Below are 13,405 nucleotides of genomic sequence, written 5' to 3' on the forward strand. Positions count from 1 at the left end.
TTACAATATTGCCATTAATGAAACATTATGATGCGTGCGTGTTTTGATATAACGTGCGTATGGATCTGGATCCAGATCCATACGCATACTATATTTTAACACCCTCCCTCAAGTTGTACGTGGTTTTGAAGCATGTACAACTTGCTCTTCAATAGCCAAAATTGTCGTCCTGTTAACCCTTTGGTAAACAAGTATGCCACTTGATCTTCTGTTCGAACATGACGTAGTTCTATCTCCTTCATCTCGACTTTCTGCCGTATAAAATGTTGATCAATCTCAATATGCTTCGTTCTGCTATGTTGAATAGGATTACACGCAATGTTTATTGCGCTTTGATTATCACATAGAAGAAATGATCGAATAAGTGTCTCCCCAAGGTCACTCAATAAGTGTCTAATCCATGTAGCTTCTGCCGTGCCTGCAGCCATCGACCTGTATTCAACCTCTGTACTTGATCGTGCCACTGCCTTTTGTTTTCTACTGCTCCAGGACACTAAATTGTGTCCAATATATACACAATATCCAGATACAGACCGTCTCTCATCCGGATCTCCTGCCCAATCTGCGTCTGTATAAGTGATGAGTTCATGCCCTTTATATAGGTTATTGTTCTTGCGATAAACAAGTCCGTCTCCTATAGTTCCTTTTAAATAGCGTAGAATGCGCTTCACAACTTCCATATGACCTTCCGTTGGAGCATGCATAAACTGGGATACCTGATTAACAACATAAACTATATCAGGTCTGGTAAAGGTCAAATACTGCAGCATCCCCACAAGACTTCTATACGTTGTAGGGTTGACACAAAGATGACCATTTTCATATTTCAGCCTTTGATGTAATATACTGAGAGTACTGACTGGTTTGCAATTCGTCATCCCGGCTCTTTCCAGAAGATCAAGAGTGTATTTTTGTTGCATGAGTGTCAATGTGTCCTGTTGTCTGTCAACTTCCACACCAAGGAAGTACCTCAACTCCCCTAAATCTTTCATCTTGAAAGTTTTCATTAAAAATCGCTTCACGTCTTGCACATGGTTATCTGAACTCCCAGTGATCACAATGTCATCAACATATATAAGAAGAAGTATAACGATGTCTTTCTTTTGATAAATAAAGAGCGAGTGATCCAGAGAGCATCTTCTAAAACCATAGCCTTGGATTTGCATAGAGAAACTTTCAAACCAAGAACGAGACACCTCTTTTAACCCATACAGAGATTTCCTTAGTTTGCACACCCAGGCAGTAGGGTCCTTCTCAGCATATCCAGGTGGTTGCTCCATATATACTTCCTCCTTTAAAGTTCCATGCAAGAATGCATTTAGCTAAGCCTCCATCCTCGATCGACTGCTAGGGATATGATGACACGAATTGTACCCATTTTGACTACCGAACTAAAGGTCTCATCGTAATCTTCACCATATTGTTGTGTAAACCCTCGAGCAACAAGTTGCGCCTTATATCGGTCAATACTACCTTCGGGTTTATACTTTGTTTTATAAACCCATTTTGAGCCAACAACATTCTTTCCTTCCGGTCGAGGTACTATTTCTCAAGTCTGACACTCATGAAGTGCTTTCATTTCTTCATTCATAGCTTCAGTCCAATGACGGGATTGAAGGGCTTGATTAAAACAGGTGGGTTCCTCCTGTTTTGTGAGTTGAGACATAAACAACTGGAAGTTGAGGGAAAAGGTCTCATAACTCACCCATCGTTGAATAGGATGCCTAATGCGTGATAACCTTTGAGCCGGATCATTGGCGATGCTTTCCACATTCCTCGGCCCTGTATTTTTGTCCCTCTTCGTGTATATCTGTCCAGAAAAACGTTCTACTGGAGGTGGCTCTACTGAAGATGGTTCAACATGCATCTGTGAGTCATCCAACTCTCTACTCAAGCCGAAGGAAGGACAATTCGCCTGACATGATTCTCCTGTATTAGCAACAAGATCTGCGCTCATCCATGGATTATATACCTCTAATTCTCGAGATGGCAACTCATCAGAGTCATTGATCTGAAAATTTTGTTCATCAAAAACAACATTCCTGGAGGTCCTAATACGTTTTGTAGTAGGGTCATAACATCGATAGCCTTTGTATTCATCTGCATACCCAACAAATCTGCACTTAGCGGCCTTGTCCTGAAACTTTTTTCGCAGTGATGAATCAATATGTACGTAACATACACAACCAAAGACACACAACTCATCATAAGAGGGATGTTGCCCAAATAAAGTATAATAGGGAGATTTCCGATCCAGAAGTGCCATAGGAAGACGATTTATGACATAAACAGATGTGTGAAAAACTTCTGTTCAGATACTAACGGGTACATTGCTATCATGTAACATGCTCATCACACTCTCGACAATATGCCTGTGTTTCCTCTCCGCAACCCCATTTTGTTGAGGGGTATGAGGGCAAGAAACCTGTCGACTTATTCCTTTATCCCGAAGAAAGGCAATAAACTTGTTCGATGAATATTCTTCTCCACCATCACATTGTAAATGCACAATATCACAAGAAAACTTGGTTTTGACCATCGAATGAAATTCCCGAAATATTTGGAAAACTTCATGCTTATGTTTCAAGAAGTATATCCAAGTATAACGAGAATAAAAATCAACAAAGATAACATAGTAACGACTGCCAAAAAGAGAAGGAATAGGTGCAGGTCCCCAAACATCGGAACAAATAATCTCAAATGGCCTTGAAGCTCTTTTATTAATGATATGAAACGGAAGAACATGACTTTTGCAGAGTTCACATGAGGAACATTTATTACTTTCTAAAAATGAAGATAAACTAGACTCTGGAAGAAGACCATCAGATACAAGATTTTCAATAAAGCCCCGACTACAATGTCCCAAGCGATTGTGCCAAATGTCTGGCTTATTACAATGATATGATGAATTAAAAACTTTCAATGAAGGGAAAAACAAAGGCTCTGAAGGCGAAGACACTGAAGAATGCTTGGACGACTTCAACTGAAGAATTGAGACTGAAGACAAAGACACTGAGGGAATCTCCTTGAAGACGTACATGTTCCCTTGACGCTCCCCCTTAGCGAACGTCTCCTTCGTTCGTAGATCCTTAACATAAACAGAAGAGGGAGTAAATTCGACGGAAGAATTCATATCATCAACAAGTTTAGCCACAGAGACAATGTTCTTTTTAATATTAGGGGCAAGGAGGACATCAGACAAATGAAGTGAGGACTTTGACATAGGAATATGTGCACTGCCAGTATGAGTAATGGAGTGAGAGGTTCCATCTCCTGTAACTATATTACCTTTTTCAAAATAAGGCAATAAGTGAGATAACTTAGCTGCATTACCCGCGACATGAGTGACAGCACCAGAATCAATGTACCACTCGCCTTGCTCATTTTGCTTGATCGTCATCTGTGACAATGTTGATAACAAAAGTTGTTGTACATCTGTAGATGGCGCTTTTATGTCCACAATAGAAGTTTTATTTTCAATTTTGTTTATTGTTCCTTTGTTCTGCAGGTTAAACCAACAATCAGCTTTTACATGTCCTCTTTTGTTACATAAGAAACAAGTGGACACTCTCCTCTGATTCCCTGCATTAGAGACACCCGAAATATTAGGTGTAGGTAAGATACCACGTCCTCCCTGTCCAAAGCGACCTCGGCCTCTGCCCCCTTGATGCCCTGCATTCCCTCGTCCAAAACCTACAGAAGTCCCCATTAGCCAAAACTGAATGAGAACGAGCTGATTCATTTCCTTCTGCCCTTTGTTTCATAATCATCTCATGTTGGAGAAGTTTTGCTTGAAGATCGTCAAAATTGGGCAAGTGAGGAAGACATGTCAATGCTGTGTTTAACATGTCAAAATCAGGGCCCAACCCATTAAGGAGTTGTTGTACTTTATCTTTATCTGAAATAACACTCCCAATAACAGCCAATTGGTCAGTAATACTCTTCAAGCGGCCTATGTATTCCATAACTGTCATAGAGCCTTTCTTTAAACTTTGAAACTCATTCTTTAAATACATAACTCGGGCTTCTGATATCTGAGAGTATGTCTGAGAGAGCTTACTCCATAAATCTATCGCAGTGCAATCATCTTAAAGAGTAGCCAACACTTCTTGAGAGAGTGTTGACGTAATATACGCAACCAAAGATTGATCCTGTTTTCTCTAAGTGGTATATTCCGGATTCTTAATAGATTTGGTAAATGCATCACCCCTTTCATCCTTGGTTTCCTGCAAAATAAGCCGTGGTGGTACAAGAATGGAGCCATCCAGATGTTCATCGAGATCCTGACTCTGTATAAACGGAAGTATTTGTCTCTTCCATGTTAAGAAATTAGAATGAGTAAGTTTTTCTGTAACAAGCTGATTTAAAAAACTTGCAGAGAGACCCGATGACGAGTATGAATCCATATCAATGACAACAATGAATAGGCGAACAAAAAAAGGATTGAAGAAAGCAAACTAAGTTGAGATCACTTAATCAATCAGCGGTGCTGCAGTAAGAATATGTACTTGTGCAACCAATACTTTGAAAGGGAATTCCTTTTTTTTTGAGAACGAGAATGTAATCTGTTACAGTCTGCCTATAGGCGTTGCACAGAAAACTCTGATTTCACTGCTGATTAAAAAAGGATGGAAAACATCAAGACTTGGGAAAATATTAACGCACGTTAAGTGCAGTTGGGGATAAAAGAATTGATATGGAAGAAGGAGATACAATCAGATGATTACGTTGAAGATTTTAGAAGAACTCGATGCCAGCATATACTTAGGAAAATATTAACGCACGCCAAGATAGAACACAGTAAGTGCAGTTGGGGATAAAAGAAGTGATATCAAAAGAGGAGATACAGTCAGATGATGATATTGAAGAAGAAGAAGGAGATGCAGCTGACGTTGAAGAAGACTTGACAGACGATGTTGAAGAAGAAAGAACAGGATGACTTCACGGCTGAAGGAGTCTTCACGAGTCTTAAGAAAGAGGGAAGAGACGCAACGAGTCTTCTTCACGGCTGAAGGAGTCTTCACGCAGCCTAAGAACAGGATCTCGTTGAATGGGTGGCTGGTAGGGTTCCACAACTACGGCTTTGATACCATGAAAGAATATGAGTGAGATGGGTTTCTTCATGCATCACCTGCACAAGAAACAGAAAGAAAGACAGAGAGAAGCCAAAAGGCTGGGGCGACAGAATAATACTCGACCTCCAAGCCCTAATTCATATATATAAACATATGTAATATGATATTACAATATTGCCATTAATGAAACATTATGATGCGTGCGTGTTTTGATATAACGTGCATATGGATCTGGATCCAGATCCATACGCATACTATATTTTAACAGTTTCTTGTTTCACAAGCATTATGTTTGTGGATGTGTTGCCAAAGATTCATCATTTATGTGTTACTCTGAGTTTTTTTTATGTGTAAGAGATCTTAATTATAATGGGAGAGACAGATAGAGGAATAGAGTAAGTTACTCTGCCTGTAGGGTGAGGATATAAATGTTTCAAATTTGTTGAGGATATGTACATTGTGATCCCAAATATACTTGAATGGCCTGATTGGCTTCCTTGTCAAATTCAGATGTGGATGGAGAAAACCTGGATTCAGTTAGTTTTTTGCAGTTTATAATGTTCAGTTTTACATGTATTTGGTTTCAGATAGTAATTTTGGATTGAGTTCCGTTCTGGATTAGGATGTGGAACCAAAATGAGATCTGGCATGTTTGGCTACTCAGTCTGTGAATGGGCTTTACTGAATCTGGGTAAAACAATACTCAATTAGTTGGATTTTTGGAACATATGCAATTTTTTGTCATCTCTATGTGGTACTATCATGCTCCTCTTAGTGTTACATCAAGGGGGCTAATATGTTTGGGGTATTATATTTGACTGAACCATAACCGTTTACTCAGGTTTTGGTACATGGTAACAGGAATCCATTTTAAAACATTTGTTTTTAAATAAACAATCAGAGAAAAGAAATTATATTTTTCTGGTAATTCTGGAAACAAACTCATGCTTTGTTGTTTTTTGGTTACAACTACAACAACAACAACTACGCCTTCATCCCAAAACAATTGGGGTCAGCGATATGAACCAAAAAAGAAATTCATTTTGGGTCTTCCACATGAATCCTTTTCCTTCAATCATTTCTATCCAATGCCATGTCCTTGGTGAGGTTCAAAGCATTCATATCCTTTCCTATCATCTCCATCCAAGTCTTCCTAGGCCTACCCCGACCTCTTTTAACTAATATATTTTCCCATTTCTCCAACCTTCTAACAGGTGCATCATTAGGCCTTCGCCGAATATGTCCAAACCACCATAAACGATTCTCTCGCATTTTATTTTCAATGGGTGCAACACCTACCTTCTTACGTATCTCCTCGTTCCGAATCTTATCTTTTATTGTATTTCCACACATCCATCTAAGCATCCGCATCTCAGCTACACTCATTTTTTGAATATGATGTCTCTTGGCAGCCCAACATTCCATACCATATAGTAAAGCGGGTCTAATAGTCGTCCTATAAAACTTTCCCTTCAACCGCAATGGCATTCTACGATCGCACAGCACTCCAGTTGCACTTTTCCATTTCATCCACCCAACCTTTATCCTATGATTTACATCTCCATCAATTTCTCCATACTTTTGAATGATGGATCCCAAATATTTGAAATAATCATTCACCGGTATTTCTTGCTCACCAAGCTTCACTACACTCCCATCACTACTTCGTTGCTTACTAAACCGACATTCCATATATTCAGTCTTACTCTTACTCAACTTAAAACCTCTAGCTTCCAATGTCTGTCTCCATAATTCTAACTTAGCATTAACCCCAGCTCTAGACTCATCAATCAAAACAATATCATCAGCAAACAACATACACCATGGTACATTTTCTTGAATTGATCTCGTAAGCTCATCCATCACTATCGCAAATAGGAAAGGGCTTATCCTTGATGTAACCCAACCGTTATTGGAAAATTGGTTGTCACCCCTCCACAAGTGCGGACATTGGTTACTACTCCTTCATACATATCTTTAATTATACTAATGTACTTGAGAGAAACCCCTTTCTTCATCATTGTCCACCAGAGAACGTCCCTAGGTACTCTATCGTATGCCTTCTCTAAATCAATAAAAACCATATGCAAATCTTTGTTCTTCTCTCTATATCTTTCAATAAGTTGTCTAAGAAGTATAGCTTCCATAGTTGATATTCCAGGCATAAAACCAAATTGATTCTCCGATATCATGACAACCTTCCTCAACCTAGACTCAATCACCCTCTCCCAAAGTTTCATAGTATGACTCATGAGTTTTATACCACGATAGTTTGTGCAATCTTGTATATCACCCTTATTCTTATATAAAGGCACCAAAGTACTCTTCCTCCACTCATTAGGCATCTTATTTGTTCGCCAAATCAAGTTAAAAAGATTTGTCAACCATTCTAAACCTTTCTCTCCCAAGCATTTCCAAGCCTCGATAGGTATACCATCTGGGCCAACTGCCCTTCTTGATTTCATTTTCTTCAAAGCCTCTGCAATTTCTTTCTTTTGAATCTTGCGCATGAAGTCACGATTAATCTCATGAAAAGGAATGGAGAAGTCTCCAAGATCTTGAGCATGACTATCATTAAATAGCTTATCAAAATAATCTTTCCATCTCTCATTAATCTCCTCATCTTTGACTAAAACCCTTAGCGTTTCATCTTTGATGCATCTAACCATACCCAAATCCTTCGATTTCCTATCTCTCATCTTTGCAAGCCTATAAATATCCTTCTCGCCTTCTTTGGTATCCAACTTGTCATAAACCTCCTTATATACCTTAGCCCTCGCGTTTCAAACAACTTTTTTAGCTTCCTTCTTTGCTATCATATACTTCTCCAAATTCTCATTATCACGACTCTTACTTAGATTTCTATAACACTCTCTTTTAACCTTAATAGCTAATTTGACATCCTCGTTCCACCATGATGTATCCTTACCTAGTGGTGCACCGCCTTTAGACTCACCAATACCTCCTTAGCCACTTTTCTCATGCCACCCGCTATCTTATTCCACATTGATTCTGAATCCTCCTCGAGACACCAATCAACTTCCTTAACTACCTGCTCTACAAACATTCCTTGTTTAGCTCCTTTTAGTGCCCACCACTTAATTCTAGGATCTATCCTATGTCTATCCCTTTTGCGGCATTGTCTAATTCTAAGATCTAAAATTAAGACTCTATGTTGTGTAGCTACACTTTCTCCCAGTATAACCTTACAATCGACGCAACAACCCCTATCTCTCTTTCTAAGTAGGAAAAATCTATCTGACTCGTATTAACCCCACTTTTAAATGTTACTAGGTGAGACTCCCTCTTCCTAAACCAAGTGTTTGCTAAGATCATATCATAGGACAAACAAAAATCTAAAATCCTTTCTCCACTTTCATTTCTTTCTCCTATACCATAGCCTCCATGGATACTCTCAAATCCATCCCTACTAATGCCTACATGTCCATTAAGGTCACCGCCGATGAAAAGCTTTTCTCCATAAGATATCCCTTGTACTACTCCATCTAAATCTTCCCAAAATTGATGCTTAATGGAATCATCTAAACCTACTTGAGGTGCATAAACACTAATAATATTAATAATATCCGTACCTAATACTAATTTAATAAGTAAAATTCTATCACCCTTCCTACGGACCTCAACTACATTATCTATAAACTGACGACTCATAACAATCCCTACGCCATTCCTATTCCTATTTATTCTTGTATACCAAATCTTATATCCCCAAGGTTCTATCACTTTAGCTTTCTCACCTACCCATTTGGTCTCTTGAAGGCATAAAATATCAATCTTTCTCCTACACATAACATCTACTAACTCTACCAACTTACCAGTTAAAGACCCTATGTTCCAAGTGGCTAACCTAATTTTATGGTCTTGGACTAACTTCTTTACCCCCACCCGTCCAACAAAGTGAGGGAACCCTTGCCTATTTGACACCACACCCGGGCGCCGGTGTGACGCGTCGCTTCTGGGCGACGACCTAGCAACCCTTGCCCATTTATCACTGCCTCCGAGCCTAGAGAGTACAGCGCGTCGCTCAGTAGGGAACGCCCCAACGAAATTCTCATATTGGTTCATTTTCATAGGATATGACAAAGTTTTTATGCTGGCTGTCACAGGCCTACCGCAACCCTCCTCCTTTATCCGGGCTTGGGACCGGCAGTGTATAACTAAACAGTTATACACATGCGGAGTTTTTGTTGTTTTTTGGATGCTGGCAAAAAAGTTCTTTTTGGAGAAATGCTTAGAATACGAAAAATTCCATTATGAAAAATCCTTTCAAAACCCTAGTGTGGATCGATTTTTCCAGATCTCGGGTTTGACTCATGTTTTCTCATGGATTTGAATGATGTGCTTCCCATTCCCTAGTTCGTGTTTCAAGAAAAAAATCTGATATTTGAGTCTAATAGGATGAAGCCAAGATGGATGATGTTGGTGGAATATTTTGTGTGCAAACCTTAGGACATAGGTACTGAGACAGATCACGAAAAATTGCTTGCGAACATTGTAATAATTTAGCTTAACAGTTGGTTCAATCATGCTGTTGTTGTCTAAACAATGCAAATGGATGAGGCAACAAAATATCCATAAATGCAAGATGTGGGAGCTGGTAATCTCTGAATAGTAAATCATCAAAGGAAAGAAGAAAGACTGCTTTACTCTTGCAATTAAGCCGAATTACAAAGACAACTGCAAGGGCAGCAAGAGAAAGTATCAAATAATTCCTTCTCTGGCGGTGTTCTGGTTCATTATCTCAAATTGGGTCCTGTTCCACAAGACTATCCGAGGAAAAGATGTTATTGTGAAAATTTTGGTTGTTCCTCTCCAACCACATAAGCCACCAAGTGGATTTGATCCACAACACCAAGCTTTCAACCTTAACACTTTTTTGGGGGCCTCCTAACAAATAGCTCTTAGTAGTCCAATCGCTTCACCATTCCTCAAGGCCAAGATCTATAAAGAGCCTGCTTAATGACAAATAGCTGGCAAGGGGTGTTTGAATGTCTCCATCTCCCTTAAACCAAATGACACATGTACTAGCTAGCAGCAGCAACCCTTTTTTTGGAGGCTGTGAAAAGTCAGTGTTTTCCTCCTATCCAGAAGCCACATGAAGGCTTTAGAAAAAGAGTTGGCTCCCCAACACCAAATAGGTTTGTGTGGTGTCATCCACTGAAGGGGCAATAAGGGTTCTATAACTGAGAGCTCTTGTTCAGGCCCCGTCTTCCAAAGCACCTCCAAATATCTTTGTGCAGTGTGTTGACTGTTTGACTTATCCTTTTGCATACTGCCAACTTTTCAAATCTATAACTTTTTTTTTCCGATAAACCTGGTGAAAACATGTAAGCTATCATTAATGCTTTGTGAATAGCTGAATGCACACATCCATTTTCACACCCACAAACCATATCCATCCATGGATATGTACATATACATGCATGTTTGTATGCATGCGTGGGGACATGCATATACATGGATCTCATAAAAATGTAGGTTTGTGTGCGTGCATGTGTTTTTGTTTAACTATCTAATCTGCCATGTCACTTGCAGGTTTATTCAGGACTACATTCTCATATTGGAGTCAGGCACCATATTGATGAAGTTTTTTCTTGGACGCTTCTGAGATGCATCCAAAGCGATCAGAAAGGGCGTTTGGCACAAAAGTTTGCATTAATGGCAGAGTGCAACACTAAACTAGCTGTTGCCCTTACTATCATGGAAGAGTGCTTTGTACCCATGATAGACCCAAGGACTGGCATTGATATGATTCCTCATGCCTTATACAATTGGGGGTAAGCTCCATTGCCTGATTATATTTCATCCATGTCCGAAAATGCAAGCCCTCTCCCCAATCAAAGTCACATTTATAATGCTATAAACCTCGGTCACTCAAATTGTTCTTCATTTTTTAAATTGAGTAATGGCTGAGGGTGGCACAACAAAGAGTATCTAATATCAATTTGGTTTGTCTCTTGGAGTATGTGTCTCTTTATTTGATATCCATAATGTTTATGTTTTTTCTTCAAACATGTTTAGAATTCATGTCATTAAGTGTTTTTGAAAGATTTCCTGGCCTCTTTTCCTCAAACATTTAGTTTATTTTAGTTGGAGTAGCTAACTCACATGTATTCAAGTTACTGGTTATCCTTGTCTGATGGTATGAGATATTTACTTCTAGTTCCTGGTTAGCTTATGTACATGCTGGGTGACTATCAGACCAAATTTTAGGTTATAGACAAAAACTTCTGCTTAATAATGTTTGAAAGTGGTAAATTTGGACCAGTGCTTTTTAATTTTTTATTTATCTTTGTATGAGAGAATAACCTCCATAAGTTTGCAGATGTTATCCTGTTTTCTTAGGGTGAGGGTGTATACATGTTATAACAGAATTCATGCTCTTCAGTTTAGGATGGCTATGAGGATGAAAGATTTGCAATATGAGTGCAGGTTGTGATGAAAGATATGTGTGATTCTGGCAGTGCATGTGGGGGCTACATCTTGACAAAAAACGGACTGGTCCAAGATGAAGGCATTCAGGAAAGTATAGTTCTTCTCGACTGGGAATGTGGTGACCTGGGTAGAGTAGGGGCATGGGCATTCCCCATACCAAGATGCTTTTGATGGCTGACTCAGTGAAGTTGGTTGTCTTTGAGATGGTGACTGTCATTATGTGGCTACTAGTTTAATTTGGTCTGACAAGTGGATTTGGAATTATGGCCTTTTTAAGTGATTAGAGGCTAAAACATAAATATTTTGTTGCAATTTGAAGGTAACAGTTATTTATATACAGTATTTTGTGGAATGTGTTGCGTTACATTGTATCAAGGTTTAAAGTGTCTTCTTGTCCAAGTTAATCAACTGAAGCCAATGATAATCTTTGCAGTTATCAAAATGTGAAGCCAAGGGAAGTAACAAGCTGCAAACACAGCATATTATCAAGGGCATGATATAGGTCTTGATGGTAAGAATGGGAATTCCTGGGTGCCTGATGTGGTAGGGGGAATCAACCTTGTGAAGGACATTTAATCATTCTCTGTCCCTTTTGGCTTTACAATCATGGCAAATGTGGCAGAGAAGGCTATTCCCAACATGACATTGGATTCAAATGCCATGTTTTCCACTTGAAAAAGGAAAAAATGGTAAAATTATGTTTAAGCACAACAAAAGTGCATAAGATCACAAGGCTTTAGTGTGCTAGTCTTTCTATTAGAAGATGGTTTTAGTATCGTGAACAACAGCCATCTGTGAGGCCTGAAAGCTTTTCTGATTCACGAGGGAAGAATATATGAATATCGAGTCAATCTTTTATTTGGTTACACTCAAGTTGCTCTTTTTAACTTATGAGATTATAGTCCTTTTGCAAGTGAGAATGTGACTGCATGTGATATATAATTGTGATATTTTGGCAGTATACTGAATAAAGATGTACAAGGTCAAATATCATGATATTTCAGAATATCACCCTTTAATGTGATAACACATCACCATATTGTTGTGATATTTCTCATGTTACATTTGTTTTATATTTGTTTGTGTAATTTAAAATGAAAAACTTTTCCTTTTATTTACTCTTTTTCTGCATTTGATAAATTTTGTATTTTTTTCTTGCGCTTTGAAATATTACTAAAAATATAGTTTTTCTTTTGCTTTTGTGATCTTTAGAATTTCTTTTTTTCCAAAATTATCAAGGTTTTCTCCTCCATGCACACATAATATAACTTGGTGAGGTAATTATTAGAACTTTAAAATTCTTTTTTTTTTTGGAAATCTTGGTTTAAAAAATGAAATTAGCAATGTGATACAAAACAAGTAGCTTGCATTGGTGGTTTCCTCAAAATTTCAAAAGAGTTTGACATGCATTAGGACTGTAATTGGACAACACACATACATTCCCTCATTTGTGTGTGTGTGTGTATGAACTGTGAAAAAAATATAATTAATGTAAACTATCACAATATTATCATGATATTTACAATATATGCTAATTATTAATAATTTATTTTCTTTTGTTCATTACAAGTATAATATGGTTCCATACTCTTTTCTTGATTTATTCACCGTCAGTTAAAGACTATCAATCCAATGTTGTGATCATTTGCACACATTGCTATCTTGTATTTTCATGATTGTTGTTGTCGCTGCTTTTACTTTCATGATATTTTCAGAAAAGGGCCTTTGATTCTGCAAAGCTTTTTATCCATGGAGCTTGGAAACATGGGATTTTTCGAATCCCTGGGTTAGGCTTTCTGCCATAGTAAAATGATTTTTGGTAGGCTAGTTATTATATTATGTGTTTTACTTATTATTACATTTCATCTTGTTAT

At 38.3% G+C, this 13,405-nt stretch overlaps 1 protein-coding gene across 2 annotated transcripts in view; it reads left to right on the plus strand.

The window, feature by feature from the left end:
- Positions 1-13,405, plus strand: part of LOC149813717 (uncharacterized) — a 75,897-nt gene that overhangs the window by 29,607 nt on the left and 32,885 nt on the right. For both annotated transcript variants that reach the window (XM_089991520.1, XM_089991521.1), the window contains exon 4: positions 10,632-10,873. In XM_089991520.1, the coding sequence (XP_089847646.1) occupies positions 10,632-10,873 (242 nt within the window). The remainder of the gene's footprint in view (positions 1-10,631; positions 10,874-13,405) is intronic.

The sequence above is a fragment of the Nuphar pumila genome, chromosome 16 (genome assembly GCF_984573655.1).
Source record: "Nuphar pumila chromosome 16, dmNupPumi1.hap1.1, whole genome shotgun sequence".
In the NCBI taxonomy this organism is placed as follows: domain Eukaryota; kingdom Viridiplantae; phylum Streptophyta; class Magnoliopsida; order Nymphaeales; family Nymphaeaceae; genus Nuphar; species Nuphar pumila.